Raw genomic sequence first — 26999 nt, forward strand, 5'->3', positions numbered from 1 at the left:
CTCCTACCTAATCTACTAATTCATCTTATCTGTTCTTAAGTTTACTGATCTATCTTTAAAATGGTCGCCTACACAGATTTCTTAACTACCGATTCACTCTCGCAGTACGAAGACAGCGACAAGTACACCAAGGAATGGGTACCTCTCATCGAGAAGTACAGACTGGATTTGGCTGCCGCTACTCCCGAAGAATTGAAGGTCAAATTGCCCAAGGATTTTGACGCGTTGGTTGAAGAACAGTTCAATCCGCTCGAGTATTTGTACAGTGAGAAGTTGTTAACTCCTGAGGAGTTTGCACTTACTGACTCATCAGCTTCGTCTCTTGCCTCGAGAATTGCAGCTGGTGAATTGACTGCTGTGCAAGTTTTCAAGGCTTTCTCCAAGAGAGCCGTGATTGCCCATCAGTTCACCAACTGTGCCATGGACTTCTTCATTGATGAAGGCTTGAAGAGAGCTGAGTACTTGGACGAGTACTTCAAGAAGAACGGCAAGACCGTTGGTCCTTTGCACGGTGTACCTGTTTCGTTGAAAGAACACATGAACTACAAGAACAGAATCACCCACGGAGGATATGTCTCGTTGTTGAAAAATGTTCCTAAGACTTCATCCGCTACTGTCCAGATTTTGGAAGACTTGGGGGCTGTCTACTACATCAGAACAACTCAGCCGCAGACGTTGATGCATTTGGACTCTGCTAACAACATCTCTGGTTTAACCAGAAACCCTTACAACATGTCGTTGTCTTCTGGAGGTTCATCTTCCGGTGAAGGTGCTGTAGTTGCCTTTGGAGGCTCTGCCCTTGGTGTAGGTTCCGACATCGGTGGCTCCATCAGAGGACCTGCCGCCTTCTCCGGATGTATTGGTTTGAGACCAACATCCAAGAGAGTCTCGTTGAACGGAGGAGTCAGCTCTGGTGCTGGTCAAGAATCTGTTCCTGCTGTGATTGGCCCATTTGCTCGTACTGTAGAGGACATAGACTTGTGGATGAAGTCGTACGTCAATGAGGGAAAGCCTTGGTTAGTAGATCCAAACAGTTTGCCTATGCCTTGGAGGCCTGTAGAGGCTCCAGACGCCAAGAGCTTGACAATCGCCGTAATGTACGATGATGGAAACGTGAGACCAAGTCCAGCTGTGACCAGAGGCTTGAACTTCACTGTAGAAAAGTTGAAGTCTGCTGGTGTTAATGTTGTAGAGTTCAAGCCAATTAGAACAAAAGAAGCATATGAAACTGTCCATAAGATGTACAACTGTGATGGAAACTACATGCAGAGAAAGTTGTTGGCTGCTTCTGGTGAACCATTGGTGAAGTTGACGAAATGGAGTTTGAACTACGGTAACGGTGAAAAGAACTATACAGTCAAGGAAAACCGTGAGTTGAACGTCATCAGAGACTCCTTGAAACAAGATTATAACGATTTCTTGTTGCAAAACAAAATCGACTTCATCTTGAGTCCAACTTACAACAACGCTGCTCCCAGATCTGAAGAGGTATTCAACTGGTCCTACACCTCGTTGTTCAACATTTTGGATTTCCCTACGTTAGTGTTCCAGACAGGCTTGAAGCAGGACCCCAAGATCGACGTGTGGCCAGCAGAAGCTGCTAACTACACGTACAGAAGCGAATTGGAAAAATTGGAAAACGAAAACTACATTCCAGAAAACTTTATCAATGCTCCTATCGGATTACAGTTGTCAGGTAGAAGATACTTTGACGAAGAAGTTGTGGCAGCCGGTAAGACCATTGTGCAGATCTTGGGTGCAGACTTACTCAAGCATTAATAATTGTGCAGGCGGCTAGCAACAGACGGAACCCCATTGATGTATCTGTGTAAAGTGAAATTATATAGAATAAATATGAAATCAACCGTTCATGTGTAGGAAGAAAGTCGATGCAATAAGCTTTAAAGAGAAATCAGTAGCTAAACTTCAAAAGGAAGAACCTTAGTAATGATTCACCTGTGCAAAAACGGTTTGTGGGGTGCCATACTTAATTGAGCTATAGTACTGTACCCGTCGTGCAAAACTAGAACACAAAAAGCTTTAAGGACCCCGTATTATCCTGGTTCACTGCCTATCTTGGCAGTGGTACTCATGTAGTCAGTCCATATCAGTCAACTTTCGAAAGCTCCAGAACCATTGTTCCTACAGTTGGCGGCTATTACGGTGTGAAAAGAAAGCAAAATATTCTCTCAAATGTACAATTTAGAGTTGATTTTTTGCCGCGCCTTTATCAGCATAGAAAATATATCTCTCGGAGTTCTGCATGGAAGCCATTTGATACAAATTTGTAAGCCCTAGAGGGGTGTCATACGTAGTTTCAAACTCCTATGTTTCTAGAAAATTGTACGCGGGCTTGCCGGTTAAGGTTTATTATGTAACTGCGATTAATAATTGATAGCAAGTTTAATTTAAGGTTGTCCACCATGCAGTAAACACCCTATTATTGAGCGATGAGTAATGAAGATACGACATCATCTGAGGTTGATAACCAGAAATTGCAAAGCCCTATTCGAGTATATAAGGAATACTTCATCCGCTAGCAATGGGATCAATTTGAGTAATTATCATCAGCCAAGCACAAGCAACACTGACTTTAATAACACATCAAGACTTCATTATGAACGCCATCATCGAAATCGAACATTTCCAACAAAACGTCAATGACGCTGTCAAGAGATTTGAAAGCAAGAACATGAAATACACTTCCGATGACAAGATGTTAACTGAAAAGGAATTCAACATCACAAAGGCTCCTATCCATAGCCTTCTCAACAAGATCTCTACTGGTCACTGGACTGCCACTGAAACATTGATCGCTTTTGTCAAGAGAGCCATCATTAATCAGGAAATCACTTCTATCACATATGGCATTGAACAGGCTATCTACCGTGCACAATACTTGGACAAGTATCACAGAAAGAACGGTACGACAATGGGTCCATTGCACGGATTGCCAATTGCCAGATCCCAGATGGAATCCTTCTACGAAATGTACGGTGGAATTACTTCTGATTGGGGTAATGTCACTGTTGATAGCTTAAACCTTGCCGTTTCATTAGAAGACCACACGTCGAGCAAGTCTAGCCTCAGATCAGGAAGAACTATGGTTCACACCAACTTTGCCAGCAGAGAACTCCGTCCTCAATTCAAGATCTAGATTTGCATTTTCGTTGACCATCAACATTAGAATACTTCAATTCTTCAATCCCCTTTCACTTATATAATTTTTAGTTACGACCAGTTTAGCATTGAGATAAAGCTTATAATAAACATCATGATAGATAAAATCTAATTGAAGTGTTATCTAGATTGATAACACTAGACTAACATTCGCATTCATTGTTTGAGGGACTTGAGTCCAGTTTGAATGATATCGTAGTACTGACAGAAAAGAGTCACTTAGGCTCCTGTAATTGCAATTACTTTTCACGATTATTCCGTGGAAACTCCAAATCGGAGTTAAAATACAAGTTTAATGCTCTTTGAAAGTTCAATAAAATCCAGAAAAACCTTTCTTGCGCTTCCCCCAAAAGCCGCCTAAAATGTAGAGATTACATTAAATATGCGCTCACCTAATATTTCAACGCTTGAAAACTTCACTTCTTCTTTCTCCATCAACTACAATGGATTACGACGAGGACTACGATAAATACTCGGATCATGATGAGGAAGAATTCAACGAGGACAGTCTTCCTAACGACGAGTACGACAAGCTCCACGAGCTCCTTCCACAATTGATTAAAACTCTCGCTAGCTACAATGATGAGGTTCCCGAGTTGGACTTGAAAGAAGCACTTTATTACAACTATTACGATCTTGATGCAGCAGCTGATGAGATCAGACTGAAATTCAAGAAAAGTACGTATGATTTTGCGATTTCTCGGTCGTCTTCTGGTTTCTTCGTCTTCATAACCAATTTTTTCTAGCCATGGGTCCACACTGGTGGATTCCCGCTATCTGTGAGTTTCAGTGTTTTCTACTCTCGCTAAAGAGTTCCGGTATCGAGATCTGTGTAGGGGAAAAAATAGCGAGAAATTGCGAAAATAGCGATGATTTCTACCACGAGTACCTACGGCGGCGAAACTTTACCGCGAATCTATCGCGACTCCCAATTTATCTTGCACTCAGTCTCTTCTTCAAAAGTCAAAGAACTAGTATTGTTATTTCACCATTGATTTGCTAGAGGACCCTCTTTTTCTCTCCACATATCGTCTATTGCATCTGATTTACTGAAATGTCCCTAGCAGACCAGCAGCCTCTGGGGTTGAGCAAGGGCGGTGGATCAAAGCTAGCTCAGCTAGCCAAACTTAGAGCTCAGAAGAAGCAAGAGCTTCAACAGATGGAAGAGCAGACTCAGCTGAGTGAGTCTCAAGAAAGGCCAGTTTCAAAGCTTGAAACTTTAGCTCGAAAAAGAGCTCTCCAACTGAAACAGTCTCCTACCAATAATGAATCAATTCTGAAATCGGTAGCGATTCTAGACCGTTTGACTTTATCCACAGAGTTTGAGCGTAAAAACTCGGACAGACCTTCTTTGGTACCATCAAGAGAAGTGAATAAATTAGCGAGATTGCGATTGAGCAGAAAATTGCAAAAAGAAGAGAAGAAGCAAGAGAAAGACAATGTTGAAATTGTGGAAAATGCCAAAACTGAAAACCCACAGATAGGGACATCTTCTATGGCAACGGATCATCGTGTAAACGATAGTGAGCAGTCCTTACTTTCGTTGGAACTCGCTGTGGATAGCAGTAGACTTCTCTTTAAGCCAAGAAGTGACCTCATGGAGTTCCTCTTGAATGGAAATAGCACCAAGAGAAGATACTCTACGACCGTTGATGAAAATAGAAAAAAAAGAATACGACGTGACGACCTTTTATTTCATACTCTTACTAACATAAGCCTTGATTCAGAGAAAATAGCGAAGGCTAAACAGAATTTTGCTGACCCATCGCCAGACGACAAGGTCTTGGAAGCTCAGAAAGAGGCCTTTGAACAGGGAATGGGTAACTTAAAGATCTCTCAAGCCGGTAGTAGTTCAAGTGTTTCAAAAGCTACTACACCAGAGACTTCTAAAACGGTCAAAACCACTAAGCCAGCTAAGAAGATCGATATTCTAGAGGAATTGTCTACCAACAGCACCTATGCTAAACCGCACAAGTCTTTTGTAGTCATTGGACATGTGGATGCTGGGAAGTCTACTTTGATGGGTAGAATCCTCTTTGACTATGGAATTGTAGATGCTCGAACTGTGAACCGTTTGGTCAAGGAAGCTGAAAATGCAGGTAAGGGATCATTTGCGCTTGCTTGGATTATGGACCAGACAGCTGAAGAACGTTCGCATGGTGTAACTGTAGACATTTGCGCAACGGATTTTGAAACTCCCACTACAAGATTCACAGCTATAGATGCACCTGGCCACAAGGACTTTGTTCCACAAATGATTGGAGGAGTTTCCCAGGCTGATTTGGCACTTCTTGTAGTAGATTCAATTACTGGTGAGTTTGAAGCTGGTTTTGCAATGGATGGACAAACCAAGGAACACACCATTTTAGCCAAGAACTTGGGTATAGAGCGGATATGTGTGGCTGTAAATAAGTTGGATAAAGAAGATTGGAATGAGGAAAGGTTCGAACTGATCAAGACCCAGTTAACAGAATATTTGACTAGTGACGAAGTTCAATTTGCTGAAGAGCAGATCGACTTTGTGCCGATTTCCGGTTTGAGTGGTAACAATGTGGTCAAGCGTGATACCTCCATTGCCGCGTTCAATTGGTACAAGGGCCCTACCTTGGGCCATTATCTTGAAAACGTGAAGTTGTCTTCTACAGTAGACACAGACTCTATTTCAAAGTTACTCTCTGAAGATTTCTTTGTTTCTGTCCATGATTCTCATAAGGATAAGGGTGAATACAAGATCAGTGGCAAAATCAGTAGTGGTGTTATTCAAGTTGGAGAAACTGTGATTGCTGCTCCCAGTGAAGAAGTATTCAAGGTTCATTCTTTACGTGTAGCCAAGAAGAAGGTAGACTTTGCTATTCGTGGAGAATTGGTAGAGATGTCGTTCAAGGCTAGCCAGGTTTCGAATGAAAGTGCCGATATCTTCAGGATCGGCGACTTGGTCTCTAAGGTTGGCTCTCCAGCCAAGACAGTCAAGAAGTTTACCGTGTCATTGCATTTGTTCAACATGGACAAGCCATTGTTGGTCGGTATGCCCTTCGTTTTGTTTAGGAATAACTGCCAGGTACCTGCCAGAGTATCCAAACTTATTGAAATCACCAGTGGCAAGAAGAAAAAGAAGTTGCTCCATCTTGTATCAAAGCAAACAGCTATCGTGGAGATTGAAGTACAAGAGGGAAGCTCGCTTCCTTTGACAAAGTATTCGGATAATAAGATATTGGGCAGAATCGTCATCAGAAGAGAGGGAGTTACAATTGGAGCAGGAACAGTAGTGGATTTCTAATGCTGTATATACATACTATTTATCATGAACTAAAACGATGCAGCTTCTCTTCTTATCATTTTGTAGAATGAATTGTAGATCGAAGTCCACCAGAATACAAATTCATAGTTCAACTATAACGACCTATAATTGACATAGATCAGAACGATATATAGTCTACAAAGAGGATCAAGACACCGAGTACAAAACACATCGTCACTAACATATTGGCACCTTTCTTGTTTCTCACAGTAGCCTTGTTCAACGTCTTGTTCCCCATCTGAACATCTATGTGCACCTGTGCGTTGTTGTCCATAAGGTTGTTGATTTGCTGTCCCTGGTCCTGAAGCTTGAACGAAAGTTCGTTCTGTATGTTGATGATTTCTACAATGGACTGTTGGACTTTTTCCACCTGTTTGAGCTGCTTCGATTTCATCGTCAAGAACTCACGGTTTTCCGTCTCCAATAGTTGTATCTGTTGTTGAGAGAGATGATTATTCTGTTCCTCTTCCTGCTGCACGAGTTCTGGGTTCTCAAGCTGGAGGTCTTTCACTACATGGTACGAATCAAACTCCGAGTAGTTGAGATCATCAGTATCGTCGAAATTCTGGAAGTTTAACAGATCAAGTTGCCTGTCACGCAGAATACGTTTTTTTTGGATAGTCTCAAAGTTCTTGTTGGCATTATCAAGTGCTGAGACCAAAAATCGAAGAATTTGAGTACGATGTGCTGCTACAGTAGCTAAGTAGATTTGTTGATCCAGAGGCTCGTCATCTCCCAAAATCTTGCCTAACCATCCGGAGCTATTATCTGAATCTCTGGGCACCAATTCTTCCCGTTTTTTTTCGTAAGTTTCAAGCAAGCTGAGCTTCTTATAGAGTTGCTGGACTTTGTACTTGAACTCTTCATCAATTCTGTTCTTGTCTTCAATCGAAAGGGAGTTGCCTTTGGCTGATCCTCGACTTGTCTCGTCGTCTACCGCCAAGTATGGCAGTCGAATCACTGTCACAAATTGCTGTAAATCCGCTACTACGCTGTAGAATTCATAGCATTCTTTGATGAAAGTGTCTTTTATTATGAACTCTGATCTCGAGTTCCTGGTCTGTTTCCGGTCGTATTCGTCCTCCGCATCGCCTCCAAGCTCGCTGGCTACTATATCCACACATTGCCGAAAGAGCGGCGTCAAGTCCGTCATTTTCTGAGAATTGAAGAGAGCAAGATTGCAGATCTTCGTGTTCCGTAAAGAAAGTAGTCTAGAATTGAGATCTGTGAAGAATATTGTTAACTATGGTAAAAAGTACAGGACAGACAATCGCGAATCAAGAAAACTCACAGTTACCAAATAGATTTATTCCTTTCCTCATATACTTTCATGGCTAAGATAACGATGATAAAGAATACAATTTCTATAGGGCTACAATGCTATGATTATATCCTAATTACCTATAATTAGTTATTTCTGTATTATTCTCTCATAATTGCTAGCACTCTGCTAGATTCTGTATACATATATACTCACCTATTTGGTCATAGGGATACCACTACACAATAGAAAAATGCTACGTTGCTATAGCATTGAATAGTTAGAAACAACTTCTTTCAAAAGAATTCTTTTGGCTTATAACAAACATTTGTCAAGGCATTTCATAGCTCTTGTAGTAGCTCTAACCATTGAGGTATTCCACGCATTCGGTTACCTCAATGGCATCTTCGGTTCCCGATTTGGGATTCTTGACTGGAATCGTCTCGGATTTGTAAAGTATATTCCACCTGCCCTGGAATTCTGGAGCTGCAACGTTGGTAACTGTGTAATTATGGTCCCTTCTCTCCTCTGGCAGGCCCTGGATATACTTAACATAATCAGGAGCTCCCGGGTAGTAGATATTGTCGGCTACAATAATGGTACCTGGTGATATCAATGTAAGCGACTCAAGCACACGGAGATCAGGAACATACATATCCTTCCAATGGTCGATGAAGATGAAGTCAAACGAAAAGTAGCCTTTATTGCCCTCTTCAAAATGATCTACCATTTCTACAAGTGAGCTCGACGCCTTACCTACAATGATCGACACTCTATGCAGCAACCCAGCTAGATCTATAAGCTGACGGGAGATATTGGCAAACTCCTCGTTGAGTTCCAAACTATAGTAGTGCAGCGAAGGATCGTCTGGTAAACTACTACCAAACAAAATAGCCGAGTATCCAACATAGCCTCCCAATTCTACCATGATCTTGGGCTTCTTCTCCTTGATTTTGTCAACAATAAGTTTGCCCTTGTAGGGGCCGATATTCATCAATGACTCAACATTTTCGCTAAAGTCATCAATGAGCTTAAGTACTTCCTGAGGTTTACCGCGGATTTGCTTGAGCCTATCCTCTGGCAAAGATAAGATGTGCTGGAGCACCTTCTGTTCCTTTTCTGGCATTGTAGAGTAGAAATTGATCAGTCTTCTTTGAGGAGCAATTCCAGTTTGAGAAGTCTTACTTTTAAATGCAATTCTTAAATGAAGAGCGCTAGTCTGAAACACTGCAAGCTGGTGGAATGTTCTTCTCACGGCTGGGGAAAATCTCAATGGCTGCGAAATATTGCCAAAGTTTGGGATTCCTGTGGCTGCGGTATAACTGTGATAATTGTCAAAAATCAAAGGGGATGTCTTCCTGTTTAAGTATGGCGATTTGATCTCCGAAGACTAAGTGACACTGTTTGCTATACCCCATAAAATCGTGCTATCCTGCGTGTGTGGAAAGACATACTATTCCGACTCGGCCCGGTAGGCAGATCCGGAATAGACAACACGAATAGCCATTGGCTGGATGGAACAAAGAAAGATCCATAAATAATCCGTTCATGGACTTCTCGGTGATAACCCCGTAGTCCGTGTTCTGATTTTGAGGGGTTCTAAGCCGCTGTGGAGTTGTAAGCTACCTAAACTGTGGCTATAGGGTCGAATTTCCGATTCGGACTAGAACAGTGCTCAAATCGTTCAAAAATCAAAAAATTTGGTCCCAACTAGTATCACTATACTGGGACTCATTGACCAAGGTATGTCCATTTCAATTGTCCTTACCATTTTGAAAGCAGCTGTTACAAAATTGCAAAATTGCAAAATACTTCCAAAGTTGATAATGTCGCGCAGTAACAATGTCGTTGTTGCACTAAACATTGTCGCATTCTGATTTCACTAACAAGATTATGGCTAGTAATATTTTCATGGCCATTCGTGCCAATCATTTTCAGTTACCTAAAGCATTCGAATTACACTTCGCAGTCTATTAATACTGTGCCACTGTCACTATGTTTGAGATATCAAAACCTGTGCTGGAAAAAGACAAGAATGTTATTTCTGAGAACTTGAAAAGACTCGAAGAGCTCAGAAGACGAAAGAAAGAGAGCCAGGTGCAAAACAGCATTGAAGCCAGTATAGAATGGAAAACAAAGAAATTAGCAGCTAAGAAACAACCTAAAGATCTAGAAGAAGATGATGAAAACGAAGCTTTACACGAAGGACCACAAAAGGACAAACTTGACTATACCCTACTAGAGTGGGAAGAATGGGACAAGAAAATGCTGAATCTGAAATTCGGCAGAAAGGGTTATCTGAATATGAATGAACTTGCAAAATGGTCGTACGAAAAGGAAATGGAGGCTCTAGAAGTAGATAAAGTAGAGTACAACAAGCAAAAACAGAAACTAGAATTGCAAAATCTGGCAAATGCTGTTGAAAGAGATATAGCGATGCTCAAAGTCAAGCCTTCGCAGGAAGCAGTAGCTCTGTTAGTTCAGAATTTGCAAGAGTCCAACGAAAGAAAGCAAAAGAGAAGAAGAAACAAACAGGACGAAGAGGCAGTATCGTCTTATATTAATGAGAAGAACAGAGACTTCAACATGAAGTTGAACAGAGAGTATCTGTAAGAATTCATTGTACACTAAGTAGATTATATGGGAAGGTTATAGACTGGGACACAAGAATAATGAAAACAGCTAATGAGAAATAAAGCTTGAAAAGTGTAAATTGAGTAATAATAAAGAGTAAGATAAATTATTTAGAAAAGCACTTTACTTCTTGCCAGATGCTCTATCTACAATTTCTACCAGTACTCTGTCTATATATATTTGAAATGGGCCTGCATATACCCAATATATGGGGCTTACCCGGACGCTCAATTTTTCAACATTATCATTCATAGTATTATATGAATCTCCAACTTTTTCACAACAGTACACACCAGTATCTTCACGGCTGATTGCTCATCGCCCATTGTACAGTAGTGGACGTGACTATTGAACCGTAGTGGCAAATCATCGACCAAACTAACAGCATCTTCAATCGAAATCTACTAATTGCACTATTCTGATAATTTCCACAATTCGCATTCTGGAAAATTGATCAATAGATAGGCTGATTGATTGATATCATAGTTCATATTGCGATTGCTGTTTTTGTATAATTTCGTCATTGACTAGTTCATTTTACTACCATGGCCAGAGAAGACGAAGAAAGAGAGATCCGTGATGACGTGTCGAACAACTCCTCTGAAGAAGATGGAGACGATGTTCTAGACTCATCTGAAGAAGACGACGACGACGAAGATGAAGAAGCCATCCAGAAAGTCCGTGAAGGATTCATTGTAGACGATGACGACGAGGTGATACAATCTAAAAAGAAGAGAAAGCACAAGCGGAAGAGAGAATCACAACGTGCAGCTGTAGACGATGCCTTGGATGAAGACGACTTGGAGTTATTGCTTGAAAACTCCGGAGCCAAACCTCTGCTGTCGTCATCTCTGGGAAAGTTCAAGAGACTCAAACGGGCTCAGCTGGAAACTGCTGAAGAGCAAGAAAATGAGAGTGTCTCGACTCTGAGACCCAGAAGATCAGGTTTGAACGATATGTTCTCCGACGATGAAGAGGCAGAAGCCGACGAGCTTGAAGAAGAAGGAGAAGTTGCTCATGACCGTAACATTTTGGATGAATTCGAAGACTTCATCGAAGAAGATGAGTTTTCAGACGAAGATGAAGAGTCCAGAAGAGAAAAGATCAAACAGCGAAAAGCAAAGAAAGCTGGCCCCAGATTGGATATCTCGAAGTTGTCCAGTGTAGACCGAGAAAGCTTGCAACAATTGTTTGAAGTTTTTGGTAATGGTGCTGAGTACGAGTGGGCTCTTGATGCCCAGGAGATGGAAGATGAAGGTAATGGTGAAGCCATGGAGCCAACGTCGTTGGATGAAGTCTTTGAACATTCGGAGTTGAAGGAGCGGATGTTGACAGAAGAAGACAACTTGATCCGAATCATAGACATTCCTGAGCGGTACCAGAAGTACCGGGCCAACTTGAATTACATCGACTTGGAGGGAGAAGAGTTGCAAAACGAAAAAGAGTGGATCGCTTCCATTCTATCCAAGGAGAAGCAGGGACTTGTTGGAGGCTTTTTGGAGCAACCATTCCGGGAAGCAGTAGGAAAGGTAGTAGAGTTCGTTTCAAAGGATTCCTATGAGGTTCCTTTCATCTGGACCCATCGTCGTGATTTCCTCTTGTATTCACGTGAGATCCAGGATGCCGAAGGTGTAGTCAACAATGAAGTTCACAAGTTGTTGTACGAAGACGACTTGTGGAGAATCGTTCATTTGGATATCGAATACCATTCACTCTACGAAAAACGTTTAAACATCGAAAAGTTGATAGATGCTTTGTCTATCGACGACGACTTGGTTAAGGACATCAAGTCATTGGACACTATGGTGGCTGTTCAAGATTTGCATGATTACATTCAGTTCACATATTCGGCTGAGATACGAGAACTCAACAATAAAACTGAAGACTTAGAAGATGGCAATAAGCCTGGCAAGAAACACCTGAAATTTGCTCTTTTTGAAAGAATAAGGTCCAACATCTTATACGATGGTGTCAAGGCCTTTGGTATCTCTGCTAAAGAGTTTGGTGAAAACGTCCAAGACCAAAGTTCTAAGAAGTTTGAAGTTCCATACAGAATCCATGCTACGGATGATTCGCTCGAGTCTCCTGAGGATATGATCGAGAAGTTGTGTGAAGACGACGAGGTCATCTTCAAGGACGAGAAGTCTGCTCGTGATGCTGTAAGAAGAACATTTGCCGAGGAGATCTACCAGAACCCAAAGATTAGACACGAAGTCCGACAGACCTACAAGGCATTTGCCTCCATCAGTGTTGCAATTACCGAAAAGGGAAGAGCTACTATCGACAGACACAGCCCCTATGCTGACATCAAGTACGCCATCAACCGTTCTCCTGCTGACTTAGTGAAACAACCAGATGTGTTGTTGAGAATGCTTGAAGCTGAGAGCTCTGGTTTGGCTGTGATCAAAGTCGAAACCAAAGATTATGACAACTGGTTCCAGTGTATATGTAACTGTTTGAAGTCTGACGGATCCTCGGAGATCTCAGACAAATGGAACAGAGAAAGGGAGCATGTTTTGACATTGGCATTCAAGAAATTATGTGCTACAGTAGCTTTAAACACAAAGGAAGACTTGCGCCGTGAATGTGAACGTTTAGTGGCCAGTGAAGTGCGTAGAAGATTCTTATCTAAGGTGGACCAGTCGCCATATGTACCTTATGGGTTCGACAAGGGCAGTAAGGCTAACGTTTTGGCATTGTCATTTGGAAAGGGTGAGTTCGACAGTGCTGTTGTTGGAGCTTTCCTCAAGCACGATGGTTTATTTGGTGAAGTTTTCAAGTCTGAAAATAACCCCACCAAAGATCGTGAAAACGAAGAACAGTTTGCTGGTCAATTACAGCAGTACCTTGATAGGCTCTTGGGTGACTACAAGCCAGATGTCATTGCGGTGTCTGGTTATAATGCTAACACCAAGAGATTGTTTGACGCCATTGTCAATACTGTAGAAAAGAACAATATCAGAGTGTCGCTATCTGAAGACCACAAGGATTTCAACAACCCTCCTTTGGTCAATGTCATCTGGGGTCAAGACGAAACCGCCAGATTGTACCAGAACTCAGATAGAGCCACACAGGAGTTCCCAGAAAAGCCAACCTTATACAAGTACTGTGTAGGTGTAGCTCGTTACATCCAGAATCCACTCTTGGAGTACGTTTCATTGAAAGACGATATCTTGTCCTTGACTTTCCACGAGCACCAGAAGTTGATTCCAGCCGATGCTGTCAAGGATGCTGTAGAGTCTGTGTTTGTCGATATCATCAATATGGTTGGTGTAGAGATCAACGAAGCTGTTCGTGATCCTTATGTGGCCCAGTTGTTGCCATATATTTCTGGTTTGGGTCCTCGTAAGTCTTCTGGTCTCATCAGAAATATTAACGCTAAGCTTGGTTCCACTTTGTCCAACAGAAGCGACTTGATTGAAAGCGAATTGACGACTGCCAACATTTTCATCAACTGTTCTTCCTTTTTGAACATTCCAGCTTTGGAAACCTCTTCTAGAGATACTTCTGTCGAGTTGTTGGATGCTACGAGAATTCACCCAGAAGATTACGATTTGGCTCGTAAGATGGCTGCCGATGCGTTGGACTTAGATGAAGAAGACATGGCCCATATTGAAGAGCAGGGTGGTATTATCTACCAGTTGATGAAGGAAGGTGTCAGCAGAGTTGACGAGTTGAACTTGGTAGCTTACGGCAAGGAATTAGAGTCCAAGTTTGGCAAGAAGAAGTACGCAACCTTGCAAATGATCAAGGAAGAACTAGTAAACAACTTTGAAGAGTTGAGAAGACTGTTCCACTTGCTAGACAATGCCGAAGTTTTCCAGATGTTGACTGGTGAAACCACTGAAACTTTCTCTAGAAATGTCGTTGTTCCAGTTACAGTTGTCAGGGTTGGCAAAAACTTCAGAGACTACGAACAGGCCAAGATCAGATTTGCAAAGGTTGTCACATCTTCATTGATCACAGGAAACATTGAAGAGAACCTGATTCCAAGTGGAATTGATCTCAATCAGGGCCAAATTGTCCAGGCTGTTATCTTAGATGTTTTCTACGATTCTTTCACAGCCACCTTGAGTTTGTTAGATGATGATCTCAGAAAAGCCAATGCTCCAAGATTCGTCAAGGAAGAGGGCAAGTGGGATTTCACTGCTGAAGAAGACGACTGGAAGAAGGAACGTGCGAAGGAAAGAGCCAAGCTTGCCAAAACTAGAAACGTTCAACATCCATTGTACCACAATTTCAATTTCAAGCAAGCTGAAGAGTTTTTGGCTCCTCAGGCTGTGGGAGACTGTGTGATCCGTCCTTCTTCCAAAGGTCCTAACTTCTTGACAATCACCTGGAAGGTAGCCAACAACTTGTTCCAACATTTACTTGTCCAGGAAAAGACAAGTGGAAGATTGAAAGAGTACGTTGTTGAAGGTAAGAAATATGGTGATTTAGATCAGTTGATCTTCCAACACATCCAGTCCATAGCCAAGAAGGTATTGGAAATGACCCGTCATCCAAAGTTCAGAGAAGGTACTCTTTCTGAGGTCAACGAATGGTTAGACTCTTACACTAGAGCCAATCCTAAGAGCAGTGCTTATGTATTCTGTTTTGATCACAAGTTGCCTGGTAGTTTCTTGTTGTTGTTTAAAGTCAATGCCAACACACCAATTAGCACTTGGCATGTCCGCACAGAAGTTGACGGCTACACCTTGAAGGGATTCTCGTATCCAAACATGCTTCGTTTGTGTAACGGCTTCAAGCAGACTTTCAAATCATATGTTTCTAACACTAGGTCTGCTCCAAGCAATCGTGCCCCTACAAGCTCCTATGGTGGTTACGCTTACTAATGCCCACGTCCTTACAATTCTTGTTCCATGTATTCTAGTTAACATTTGCTCACTGTACAATTTCTAAACATTAAATAAATAATTTATATATAAAAGTACAAGATTTTACTTAGTTTTAAGAATTTAAATAAATCTATTTACATAGCTTCTTTCAAGTGTCTGAAGCCCATTCTCAACTTGGATCTGAAACTATCGCCGTCTACATAGGTTCCCATGAGCCATCTATCTCCTCCGTTGGAGTCACTGAATCCAAGACGGGAGTGGAGAACTCTTCTGTTGTCGAATATAACACAAGAGCCTTCTGGCATCTTGATTTCGTAGTGGTTCACGGGGTCGTTGATGAAGTCTTCGAAGAGCTGGAATCCTCTGATAAAGTCCTGGAACAAAAGACCGTCTGTGGTATCTTTAGCCAAAAACAATCCTTCCCTCTCGGAGTCATTTCTGGTTATTCCAAACTCAAATGGCCCTTGAAATGGTGGAGCGTAGTTGACTTCTTTGATACGAGCCGTATCGCCTTTCACTTCTTCCACTACCAAAGGCCTCTTGAAGAAATAGTGCTCGTTGTTGTTATCATAATGATAGGTAATGGGGACAAGCGTCAAAGCAACATATGCTGTTGGATCTACATTTTTGACATGTTCAGCCGCAAGGAAGGAATCGCAGAAGACATTCTCTCCGCCTGTTGTAGAGTTCTTGATGAAATGAAGCAATTGCAATCCTGGCGGCGATTCGTAGTACAAGAGGTCCATGTGCAACGGCAAGAATGTGTTTGTGTTTGCAATGTTCTTTGCCTCCTCCTTTTCGTTTTTAACGTCAAATAAAGTACCATAGAATGTCTTCTTGATATAACCAAATTTGTTAGCAAGCTTTGACACCGGCCATTCTGCGGCATTCTTTTCATTCATTCCCAGTTTCTGAAGCTCGGCTGAAGGTTCCGGAATGTCGTTTACAAATGCCAAACCAAACTTGTTGAGGCTTCTGACTGTTTCAAAGAAAGTAGAATCCAGTTCCAAGTACTTCTTGTAATCAGCTTGTATGCTGGGAAGGTTTCCAACGAGTTCCTTGTTGTCCCATATTGTTCTTTCACCTTCAAAGAATTTACCAGCTTGCCTTGACTCAGCATCAATGTACTCTCTCAAGAACGTCTCCTGGTACTGGGAAAGATGGAGTTTTCCGTTTTGGAGCCATTCTATTTCTAAAACAGACTCGCTTGAATCTGGTGATTTTCTAATCCGGGGAGGTGAGTTAATGGACAAATTCTTTGCGATTTCTGCTGTGGTGAAAAGCTTCTGGCTCGAGTAAGTGTCTACAGACTTAGGATCCCTGCATGAATCACGGAGAAAGATGTTACTGAACAGAATTGACCTATCTCCATCAAATACCAAAGTTGTATAGTTATCATCGTATCTATGAATAGCAAGCGACAGCTGAAATCTCACGGATCTCGCTAAAACGCGGGGTAGCTTCGTTTTATTAACTCTATACAAATTTGGTATCATCTCTATTGTGTTTCATGCAATTCCTATTAAAAAGGGAAAAGAAAGTTATATAAATGTTCGTTATGTTTTCTGAAATAATCGTACTATTCTCGAAAACTTAAAAATTCTGATGTGGGGCAATTCCGAGGATGCAGCACATTTCCGGAACATCTTCATATTCGTGAAGAAATGCAGCATCTTAATAGACGAGTCACATCGAAAGGGAATTAAATTAGAGGATTTCGTGGAATTCGTGGAATTGTACGATTGACTATCAATATTCTGAATTGTTAGCCTTCGTGTTTTTTTTGCAAGATTTAAAGAGAAGGTGGTAGTTTATCCTCGGTTGAATCCTTTATACCTTACATGTCGGTACGTATTTGAACACTTTAATGTGATGAAGAATAGATATAAATTATCTGCTTTTTCTGCTTACTCCATCCATGAGTATTTCAAATTCATCTGATCATACTAGAAATCTGTATTTAAAGATCAATTTTTACGAAATCTCTTGGTTACAATCGAACCTACACAACGCAGCATATAAATTTTGTTCTACAGTTATTTTTTTTAACAAAAAAGAAATTATCATTATTAAGTCAGAATCTATTACTGTTAATCAATCTCTAACCCATACCGAATAGAGGACGAAATTCGAATATAGAAAGGCATCGTGATGACTGTCTACGGAGCCTGTAATATTTTGGCAAAGTCGAATTTTGTTAAATCACGTGCGTACTGACACGTGTCCTTATACACGTGATTTTTTGACATTATCATTTGAAATCAGGACCTAGTCCTTCAGAAATCGGGCGTGTGGTCTAGTGGTATGATTCTCGCTTTGGGCGACGATTTAGCAAAACTAAATTGATTACTACAAGCATGCGAGAGGCCCTGGGTTCAATTCCCAGCTCGCCCCTTTTTTTTGTTTTCTAGTACTTATGATGTTAGTATTACGTTCTATCTGGTCAGGCTAACATGCTAGATTTGAAGAAATTGTCTTTATAACTTCGACACTCAATGAGCACCAACTCCTATAAAGTTTGGACTTTTTCAATTTAGGACAGGAAGCAAACTCACATTTTGGATTATTTTGGAAATCAAAAAAAAATGTAAAGAAGACGACAACATAACAATACACGGTTAGATTGCCGGTTCAAGTCTCACGTCATACTTGTTAATACAACATAATTCATCACATACGTATTTGAAGAGTTTTCTGATATGATTGCATGCTAATGGCACACGAGGTTTCGCATTTGCAAAGTTCATTCGTAGTTATTGAGAGCTGTTTTCACAACATAGTTCAATTTAGACAGTTCAAAAATTGAAGTGAAACAGCGAAGACTTCTCAATAACAAGTGAGCTAAGATCCTACCTAATCTTCATATTGGATATATAAAAAGCAAAAAGAAAGGAAAATAGGTAAATTAGGAAGGAATTGCTGGTGTGTTATAATGATACCCGCGAGATTCGAACTCGCGCCTCCGAAGAGACCAGGACCTTACCCTGGCGCCTTAGACCAACTCGGCCAGAGTACCCAATTCCTGCTATTTTTTCTGCTAAATTCGATTATGATCGTGAAAAAGTCAAAAAAGTTGATTCTCGCCGAAATGCACAAAAGAGAGCAATAAATCATCTTTAGAGACCAAATAATGCATTCTTAATGAATTTTCTTCAAATCAAGTCTTGTGTAAGCCAAGAAAACAGGATATTGACAAGTACTTGCGCGGCCACGTTGTAAAAAACTGATCTGAAGGGCCCTAAAATGCAAGACTACAAATGTCGGCAAACACCATGATTCAGAGCCATTCTTCAAAATAAAAAGTATCAATCATTCCTCCCAAAGAGTCACTATGACTGGAAATTTTCTCTGAACCCTGGTTGTTCGGGCCCGGTCCATAGAAGCTCCACTATGGAAAATTTTGAAACTTCGATTCCAAAAACTTAACTATGGTCACGTGAAAATTTTGGCCCCGATTTGGCTGCAAGTGAAGATAATGAAATGGAGTCAAACCCCTTCTCAGTAGAATTGCTAGCAAATGCACTGAGAGTGGTAAGACAGAAACCTTGTCTGATATTTAATGATTTATCTTGTTTGTCTAGGTCAGCTGAAAAGATCAGCAAGAATATCAAATAGATAACGGGCAAGTTGGTCTTCTGAGATTTGTTCGGCAGAGTTTAGTATATTGACACGATTATTTCCGGTTTCTGCTTCTTGGGAACCTGGGGAGTTGCTATCTACAATGTGTAGTGGCTAGCTGATGGAACATTATTTGGAGGCTCTGAAGCTGGAGGGTTTTGGTTAGGGTGCCTAGCAATGATTTTGATGGTTTGCTGAAGTTCTCAAAAAGAGATGTTCCAGTCATCAATAACATATCTGTGTTGTGTTTTTTGGCTTTTCTTTTCTTCTCCTAAACATCCTGAATGCATTAGAAGAATATTTATATACTTTTTTGTAAATAGGTTAGACATTAATAATAGATGCTTTTTGGTAAAAACAATTAGTAAAATGCGCGATGAATTTTTGTAAAATCCTTTCCAAAATTTAATTGTAAGTACCCAATTTAGAAGTATCACCGATATGTTTGCAGTTGAATTTGGTTCGAATATTGAATTCTATGAATATCACCAAATTTGACATAGTAAGGTTAAATATTAAAATAAAAAGTTCCGTAATTTTGATGTTGTCCATACCAGTTTTATACTACATACATAAAGTTCGTACCTGATTTCACAATCTAAAGATGCAAATCCTATCAAATAAAATGTGCGATCGTTTATTTGACCAAGGTTATTTTACTATCTTCAAAAATTATCTAAGCAGGTTTCGGAATAATTGTATCTATGGCGGTAACCCTCACCTTGTACATCGCTTTAGATATACCAGACATGTAATCCTAGTAGTTCGCGATAGAATAATCGACACGTTGAAGTTTTAGCATGGCATATCTTGCAGAAAATATTTTTTATGTGGATGAAAGAACTCAGCGCGTCCAAGGGGAGGTTCCCATGGAAGAATAGCTGGAAGTATGGCTGGAAGTACGGGCAAACAAATCTAGTGCCAAGCGGCAATAGTGTACATCTGACTGGAGAGGACGTGTATGGTATTAACTGTTGATGTCTTGTGAGACTTGCGGTAGACTAAAATGAAAATGAAAAAATTCGAGGAATTCCAGATTATCAAACTGCTGCGAAGAAGTGAGGATTGGACTTGCCTTGAAAGACTGAAAGCAAGATCGGTCTTTACATTAAGATCAAAATCTGTGATCCACCACACACAACCCAGAAGTCCGATAAGCCTGGTTCTGGTCAGATACGCGCTTCTATCAACAGCATAGTACCTTTGGTATTTCAGAAAAAGCCACCGTCTGCAAATATGGTATAATCGTATTGTTTGTACAGCGGCTATTTTATTTTTTTTTCCTATAATTTGCGAAGAGGTGCGTCTGAAAAAAATTAAATCGATTGAATTTTCGTGTGTGAACTACCAAAGTTGTCGATGTTAAAAGCTCGAAATAAAATTGAATCTTTTGCGATTTGCTACCAACAGAGAACTTTTGAGCTTTCAGGAGTGCTTTTTAACTTAACTAAAGTGGCGTATAACGTTGACCCTGTTCATCAGTCTTCTTAGTTTCCTGAAAAGAAAGCCATCCCATTTTGTGAGCTCGTAAAACACGCCAAAAAGTTCAAAGCCCACTGATAAGAATATAAGGATCCACCAAACCTACAGTTTCCATCATATATAAAGACTTATCTATCACTGTTTATTCTCGGCTACACCATCACAATGATCACCTCGCCTCGGATATCATCGCCGTTCCCGGTCATCTTGGTGGTCATGATTATGATCATCACCGTGGTAAATCTATTTTTACTCAACTCCGATTCTGAGGATGTCATCCCTGTAGGAGTTGGCGGGGAGACGTATTTGACAGGCGGAAAGGGCAGATTACAGACTGAAATCGACCGTGTCGACCACAAGGACTACATGCTGAATCTTGTTGGAGAAGTGAAGAAATCGAAGCAGAAGGAGCTTGTGGAACAGTTGAGAATCGCGATTGAAAAGGAGAACAAAGACAAGTTCCTCATCACTTTGAGAAACGACATCAGACACAAGTACACCGAGAAGATGAAGGAAGATCTCAAGAAGGAAATTTCTGACCAATATACCAGAAAGTACTTCAAGGACATGAAGTTGTCGTACGGCTTGTTTGAACAGTTGAGAGCAGAATACTACCACGACTTCTACTCAAACATCAAGCAGTTTGACTTCATGAAGTTGTTCAGAGAAACTAACCTTCCGGAGGTCAAGTTGCCCAAGGATTTCCCGGATCGTTTCGATGCTACGCTCGACAGATTACTCAATAAGCAGGAGTACCTCTCCAACATTGTCAATGAGTTTTTGATAGAAAACAAGCCTTTGGCTGACGAGATGTCCGATAATGAAAAGGGAAGACCACTTGAACCCAGATTGATCAACGTTGTTCCCGAGAAGCCTTTGTCCAAGAAGGAATTGACCGACGGTCACGCCAATTTGCCCAGCGAAAAGTACAACGCATTGAAGAAGAGTCATGATGCCATGGTCAGATCCATTAAGAACTTGGAAGAACCTCCATATGAGCTAGTGAAGGGTCAGGGAATTGTCATCTACGGTGGAGGTGACAGGATCGGGTCTGCTCTTGTGAACATCTTCCAGTTGAGAGACCAAGGCTCTGATTTACCCATTGAGTTAATTCTTGACAAAGAAGAAGAGTACGACGAACAAGTGTGTGACGAGCTTTTAGCTATCAAATTCAAAACGAAGTGTATAGTTATGGAGTCCGCTTTTGGAAAGGAGTTGTATGAGACGATGGACTTGAAGGACTCTCAAAAGAGAGCTTTCAGTTTGCTTGTTTCAAGCTTCAACCACATCATTTCTATTGATGCGGACAACTTGGCCATCAAAAATGTCGACAACTTGATTGCTTCTGAGCCATACCTCAGTTCAAGTTTCGTCTTGTGGCCCCAAGCCTACCAACGTCAAACTTCACCTTTATTCTACGAAATTGCTCAGGTTGAACAGGGAGAAGTGTTGCGTAGAAATGGGTTGAAGAACGATATCTCGTTTTCAGATTACATTCAAAAGAATCCTGATGAGGAAATTACGTTCCATGATTTCTCTGGTTTACCATCGGCCGTCGGTGCTGACAGCAGTCAGTTTGTATTCTCCAAGCGTCGTCATTTCAAGAGTTTCTTATTAGCTCTCTACTACAACTATTATGGTCCTCAGTTCTACTATCCGTTGATTTACCAAGGAGCCCCAGACATGGATGACCGTGACACTTGGGCTGCTGCTTTGACTGTTATGAACGAACCTTACTACATTGCTGAACAAAAGATCGGCTACATTGGTACCCAAACAGATTTGAAGGATAAACCAGTGTACTTTCAAAATGATGTCCGTGACAATGTCGACTTTCTCAAGTCGTGGAAGGCCTTTATTAAGAAGGAAAATGTCGATACCCGTTTGAACCCTAATCAAGAAAATGAATACACCACTTCCTTGATACAGAAATTCCACAACTACCATCAAAAACTCATTCCTGAAGACCATGTCGACCAAGAAGGTAATATTGAGACTGTTCACAGACAGGAGAGTTTTCAATTGCCCAAACCAATGTTTGTTCATGTAAAGTCTCCAAAAATCAATCCATTCGAAAATTTCAAAGACGAAAATGCATATGTGAATCGTTTATTTGGAGCTTCAACCTCCAACTACAGAGACCTCGGACTTGTCGATTGGGAGTTGAGATTCCACACTATTTCTAAGTGGTATGCCTGTTACTCAATTACTAGTGAAAAGTTTTGGCAAAGGTTGAATTTAAACCAGAAGGAAGTTTGTGAAAAGGTCACTGGGTTCACTGAGTTGTTGAAAAAGGATTCAAAGGATAGCGATGCTACCGTGCTTTCTTACATCAAGAAAATCCATCAAATATTAAAGGATATTGATACCGAGAACCGTATGCAGCAGTTAGCGGATAACCAAAAGGAATACGAATTCAATAAGAACAAGAACAAGCTTGCTCAACAGGGTTTAATCGATGAAAATGGAAAATTGATCCTGGAAAACCGTGAGGGACACCCTCCACTTCCGGAAGACAAGGAAGAAGAAAAACCAGAAGGGACTAAAGAAGAAACTAAAGAAGGGACTAAAGAGGAAGGCACCAAAGAAGACACTAAAGTAGACACTAAAGAAGACACTAAAGAAGAGCAAAAGAATGGTGACGCTCAACCTGCCAACAACGATGTTGGAGTTCCATTGCCAGATGAAATCAAGGCTAAGTTTCAACAATAGTTAGGACTAGGTTAGCACGGTCGTAGACGTGAAACAATCCTAGAAGACAACATTTATCCGATGCTTGCCTTCATTTTGCATATTCAGTAAGTGAAGCAACAAGTAATACCTTGTTCTTCTCTATCATTCCTGATCAGAAAAACCTTTTAAGAACATTCATATAGCCTTTGTAATACGAAGCTTCCAGAAATACAAATAACATTAATAGAAAAATCTATATATCTGTATGTACAATTGTAGAGTTGGACATCAGTTCCAACTGTATTATTGATCTTCGTCGCTTGTATCCTCTGAATTGGTTTCTTCAGAGGAGCCAGATTCCAGATCCTCCAGATCATCTTCGACCTCTACTGGTTCTGCGTCTATAACCTCAATGTGAACTCTGTAGCCAAGTTCGGTGAAATATTTCTCCATTTCCTCTTCTTTCTCAGAAGGGATGCTGGAGAAAACCAAAGACAGCTCTGAATCGAACATGGGCTTGAAATACTTTTCAATGGCATAAACTACGTCATCCTTAGTTAAGGCGTTCAACTTCAGCAAAAAGAGCTTAATGTAAGCTGGACCACGTTTTTTGAACAAATTATCACTGATCTTACTAGTAGCAGCATAGTAATTGTTACTCTCACCATTGGCCAACTCATTCACAATGGAAGCAATAGAATTTTCTATTGTGATAGCATCGACTTCGACCTTTCCCAGAGCATAATCATCTACTATGGACTTCGCAACTTCCCAAGATTTCTTAGCATCAGCACCTCTATAAACAGTGAAGCTTAACAAACCAGTTTCTATATCCCTCTTCACAGAGGCACCATAAGCCAAACCAGCTCCTCTGATACCCTTCCACAAAGGACCCTCAACAACATTCAAGACTTCGCTAGCAAGAGCAATTTTGAAAATATCTTCATCCAAGTAGTCGTTAGGAATAGGAGTAGATGTAATCAAGTGAGTGGAATCAGCAATTGGACTAAGAACAAGGAAGGCATTCTTAGCACAGATGTGGCCTAGCTGGGATTTGAACTGGTACGATCTTGGCAACTTGTGAAAGGGATCTGGTGAATTTTGGGGCTGTTCATATTTCTCAACAAAATCAGACCACGATGAAACTGGTCCATCCAAATTCTTGACATTTCCCAAGACAAATACCTTCATATTATCCAAAGTAAACAATTGCTTAATGTAAGCTTCCAAGTCGCTTTGTATACTACTAAAATTACCTCCCTCAATCATTTCTAATAAGTTCCTGTAGAAGGTTTCAGTGTGGATAGAATCTTGAGACTTTCTCAAAGATTCCTCGTTATACATATGTCTATGTTGGGACGAGTACATCATCAACTCACTGTTTCTTTTTTTGTCTGGCAATGAGTTGATAATTTTCTCTACAATGATCTTGACTCTGGATTCTTCGAATACGACATACTTGGTCACATTTAGCAACCACTGAATAGCTTTCTTGTACTTGGCTGACTCAAATTTAATTCTGATTCCTAAGAGTTCAAGGAATTGGTTTTCATAGCCGTTATCCAATTGAAATTCCAACAAGTCGTTGTTGATTTCTGAAATCACCTTGTCGTATGGGGTATATGTTCCATCTGGAAGCTGAATGGATAACGAAAAAAGTTCTTCTACAATTGAAGTATACTTCAAGAGATGAGGAGAGATCTTAGTAGAAGACAAGACCAAGTTAATCGTAGTGAATTGAGACTTGAAGTCTTCAAAATGGAAAAACAAAGGGAAGCTATCCTTTGGAGTGTCCCTCTTCAAAGCTTCACTGAAGTCATCATCTACATAGTTGTTTGTCTTAGGATTAAACATTCCTTCCGTAAACCCAGCTTTGTACGAAGTAGTCTCAATGAAATCGATCTTTGAAGGGTCTGGTTTCTCATACTTGAGCAACAACTCGTCTGGAATAGGAATGTCATTCTTTTTCTGAGCTCTTTCCAATTCTTTCCCCAACTTCTTCAAGCCTTCTTCCCCATACTTAGCAATGATGTCTTTTCTCAACTTCTTGTTTCGTTTTTTGTACTCATCATTTAAGGCAGAGGATGGTTTACCGAGAATGGAAGCAGAGTGGTTCTCAACAAACTGTTCAGAAATCAAATTGCACCACTGTTCAGTCGTCCAGTTGTAGATAACCTCATATTCGTGCAAGTCCTTGGTCCACTTCTTCAAGTCAGAGCCGTCTACATTACCATATAAGAATTCTAAGGTAGCAATGGTAGAGAATGTAGACGAGTTCTTTTCAGCTCTGGAGATGTACTTTAACTTCTGCTGTTGCACAATTTCTCTCATGTACGACAAGTCAAAATTTTCTGGTTTGACTTGACTCAAGATCAACTCCTTTAGCTTGGAATCAGCCTCTTGCAATCGATTAGCAGGAACTCCACCTAAGGTGAAGTTGATGATGGTTCTTACAAAACTATCTGGGGAATAATCGATGTCAGTAGCAAGAGGATCTTCGATTTCTACCATATGTTTGTTAAGCAACGAGATCGGACTATCAGTAAAATAGTAGGCGATCATGTCTATAGCTACACTTTGTAAGGTATCATTTCCATCTGGGCCAATCCACGAGATCAAGAGCTCTCCCATGGATTCGTCTTCATCTGGAAATTCGATTTCTTTAATAATTGTTTCTGACAATGGCGGATCATGTTTAGAGTCCACAAATGGTCTCTTGTTGGGAGTATCGGGTAAGGGAGCCAATTCATTATCGAACTGAGTCATGATGTCTACAAGCTCATTTTCGTCTATGGAGCCTGTGATGATTACGCACAAGTTGTCGGGTCTATATGAACTATCGTGGAACTTTTTGATCGTTTCTCTTGTAAGAGTAGGCAATTCTGTGGTCAAGCCCCCAGTTTCAGAAGAATAACCAGAGCTCTCAGAAAACAAAGTCTCTTGCATCTTCTGATAGGTGATGAACCACAGCTGATTCTCAATGCCTTGCATTTCTGAGAAAACAACTCCTTTCTGCTTACCATCACCATCGATGTGGTACACTTCAGTAAGACAGGCTTCTTCGGTGATAGTAGGGCTGAGCAAGTGATCCAAGTAGATTGGCAAAAGAGTCTTGAAACCCTGCCAGCCAGCAGTGGTAAGGGTATAGACAGTCTGATCTACGGAAGTCCAGGCGTTGGTAGTTGAGTACAAACGACTTCCAAGTGTATCCAACAACCCCTTGTAGGGGTATTTGCGAGAGCCCATAAAGACCAAGTGTTCCAAAGTATGGGGACTTCCAGTATTGTTGTCGATTTCTGTAGCCACAGCGAAGTAACCATTGACAATAGGCGAGGGCTGGTTGATATACGTGAGTTGCAATCCAGTTCTGGAAGAGCGCCATTTAGTGATCTCCGTGGGCGAATAGTCGACTTCAAACGAAGTCTGCTTGACAAAATGGGACTTGCCTGTCATGCTGAGGGTTCTGAAAAATCTAAAAAACAATGTACTTTATGATTCTATAGTCTATGATCTAGAAAGAAGCAATATAGCGATTATAGTCTCAATATCTCAACAAATTCAGGAATGGGAACAACTTCAAAAGTCAAACGGACAAATAGTAATATCAATTAACAAGACTCACGGTTGAGCAAACAATCTTGAGCAGTTTTCAAGTGAAAAATTCCGATTCAAATTCTTTTGAGAAATCAAACGACAATCAATTTTTTCCAGTGAAATGCTCCTGTAAGCGAAGTCTGTTCACAAGTTCACAAGTGACGAATCAAATCTGGCCTTTGACTTTGGTTACTGCTTCCAGTGAAAGTAGTGGAAAAGAAAGATTATTACTCTTCTCACTGAATATTTCGCCGCGATGCGACTCAGATTTGGTTGCAAGATAGAATGGTATTGATTTTATGGATTATACAAATTACGAGGAATGCCATAATATAGAAGTATATTCATATAATACAGTATTGAATAACGTACTGTAGTTTCAAACTGGAGATATCAAAGTTTTAGCTGTCCATTTTCCGTT

General features: G+C 40.7%; 10 protein-coding genes across 10 annotated transcripts; 6 read left to right on the forward strand and 4 right to left on the reverse strand. All coding sequences in view use genetic code 12, as the record gives it.

The window, feature by feature from the left end:
• Positions 1-60: 60 nt before the first annotated feature.
• On the forward strand, positions 61-1779 carry AMD4 (amidase; the record flags this gene model as incomplete). The annotated part of the gene is made up of 1 exon (XM_001385568.1): positions 61-1779. One exon carries the CDS (start codon positions 61-63, stop codon positions 1777-1779), a length of 1719 nt encoding a protein of 572 aa, XP_001385605.2.
• Positions 1780-2617: 838 nt separating this feature from the next.
• PICST_33055 (predicted protein) lies at positions 2618-3157 on the forward strand (the record flags this gene model as incomplete). Its single annotated transcript, XM_001385569.1, has 1 exon — positions 2618-3157. One exon carries the CDS (start codon positions 2618-2620, stop codon positions 3155-3157), a length of 540 nt encoding a protein of 179 aa, XP_001385606.1.
• Positions 3158-4675: 1518 nt separating this feature from the next.
• PICST_48738 (predicted protein) lies at positions 4676-6457 on the forward strand (the record flags this gene model as incomplete). The annotated part of the gene is made up of 2 exons (XM_001385570.1): positions 4676-5024; positions 5061-6457. 2 exons carry the CDS (start codon positions 4676-4678, stop codon positions 6455-6457), a joined length of 1746 nt encoding a protein of 581 aa, XP_001385607.2.
• A 139-nt stretch (positions 6458-6596) lies between these two features.
• On the reverse strand, positions 6597-7631 carry PICST_61747 (endoplasmic reticulum t-SNARE; the record flags this gene model as incomplete). Its single annotated transcript, XM_001385912.1, is given in 3 exon segments — positions 6597-6947; positions 6993-7381; positions 7400-7631. 3 exon segments carry the CDS (start codon positions 7629-7631, stop codon positions 6597-6599), a joined length of 972 nt encoding a protein of 323 aa, XP_001385949.2.
• A 469-nt stretch (positions 7632-8100) lies between these two features.
• Positions 8101-8865, reverse strand: COM1 (catechol o- methyltransferase; the record flags this gene model as incomplete). Its single annotated transcript, XM_001385913.1, has 1 exon — positions 8101-8865. One exon carries the CDS (start codon positions 8863-8865, stop codon positions 8101-8103), a length of 765 nt encoding a protein of 254 aa, XP_001385950.2.
• Positions 8866-9734: 869 nt separating this feature from the next.
• On the forward strand, positions 9735-10352 carry PICST_33059 (predicted protein; the record flags this gene model as incomplete). The annotated part of the gene is made up of 1 exon (XM_001385571.1): positions 9735-10352. The coding sequence occupies one exon, from the start codon at positions 9735-9737 to the stop codon at positions 10350-10352; it is 618 nt and encodes a 205-aa protein (XP_001385608.2).
• Positions 10353-10683: 331 nt separating this feature from the next.
• Positions 10684-15299, forward strand: PICST_84971 (predicted protein). Its single transcript, XM_001385572.1, has 2 exons — positions 10684-11288; positions 11319-15299. Exons 1-2 carry the CDS (start codon positions 10919-10921, stop codon positions 15206-15208), a joined length of 4260 nt encoding a protein of 1419 aa, XP_001385609.2. The 5' UTR covers positions 10684-10918; the 3' UTR covers positions 15209-15299.
• Positions 15300-15345: 46 nt separating this feature from the next.
• Positions 15346-16707, reverse strand: GBO1 (Gamma-butyrobetaine dioxygenase (Gamma-butyrobetaine,2-oxoglutarate dioxygenase) (Gamma-butyrobetaine hydroxylase) (Gamma-BBH); the record flags this gene model as incomplete). Its single annotated transcript, XM_001385914.1, has 1 exon — positions 15346-16707. One exon carries the CDS (start codon positions 16705-16707, stop codon positions 15346-15348), a length of 1362 nt encoding a protein of 453 aa, XP_001385951.2.
• A 3769-nt stretch (positions 16708-20476) lies between these two features.
• Positions 20477-22654, forward strand: PICST_62462 (alpha-1,2 mannosyltransferase; the record flags this gene model as incomplete). The annotated part of the gene is made up of 1 exon (XM_001385573.1): positions 20477-22654. A coding segment is annotated over one exon (2178 nt), but the record flags the coding sequence as incomplete, so codon positions are not given.
• On the reverse strand, positions 22585-26766 carry PICST_84931 (mitochondrial processing peptidase). Its single transcript, XM_001385915.1, has one exon. It carries the CDS (start codon positions 26435-26437, stop codon positions 23288-23290), a length of 3150 nt encoding a protein of 1049 aa, XP_001385952.2. The 5' UTR covers positions 26438-26766; the 3' UTR covers positions 22585-23287.
• Positions 26767-26999: the final 233 nt, after the last annotated feature.

The sequence above is a fragment of the Scheffersomyces stipitis genome, chromosome 6, assembly GCF_000209165.1.
Source record: "Scheffersomyces stipitis CBS 6054 chromosome 6, complete sequence".
Lineage (NCBI taxonomy): Eukaryota > Fungi > Ascomycota > Pichiomycetes > Serinales > Debaryomycetaceae > Scheffersomyces > Scheffersomyces stipitis.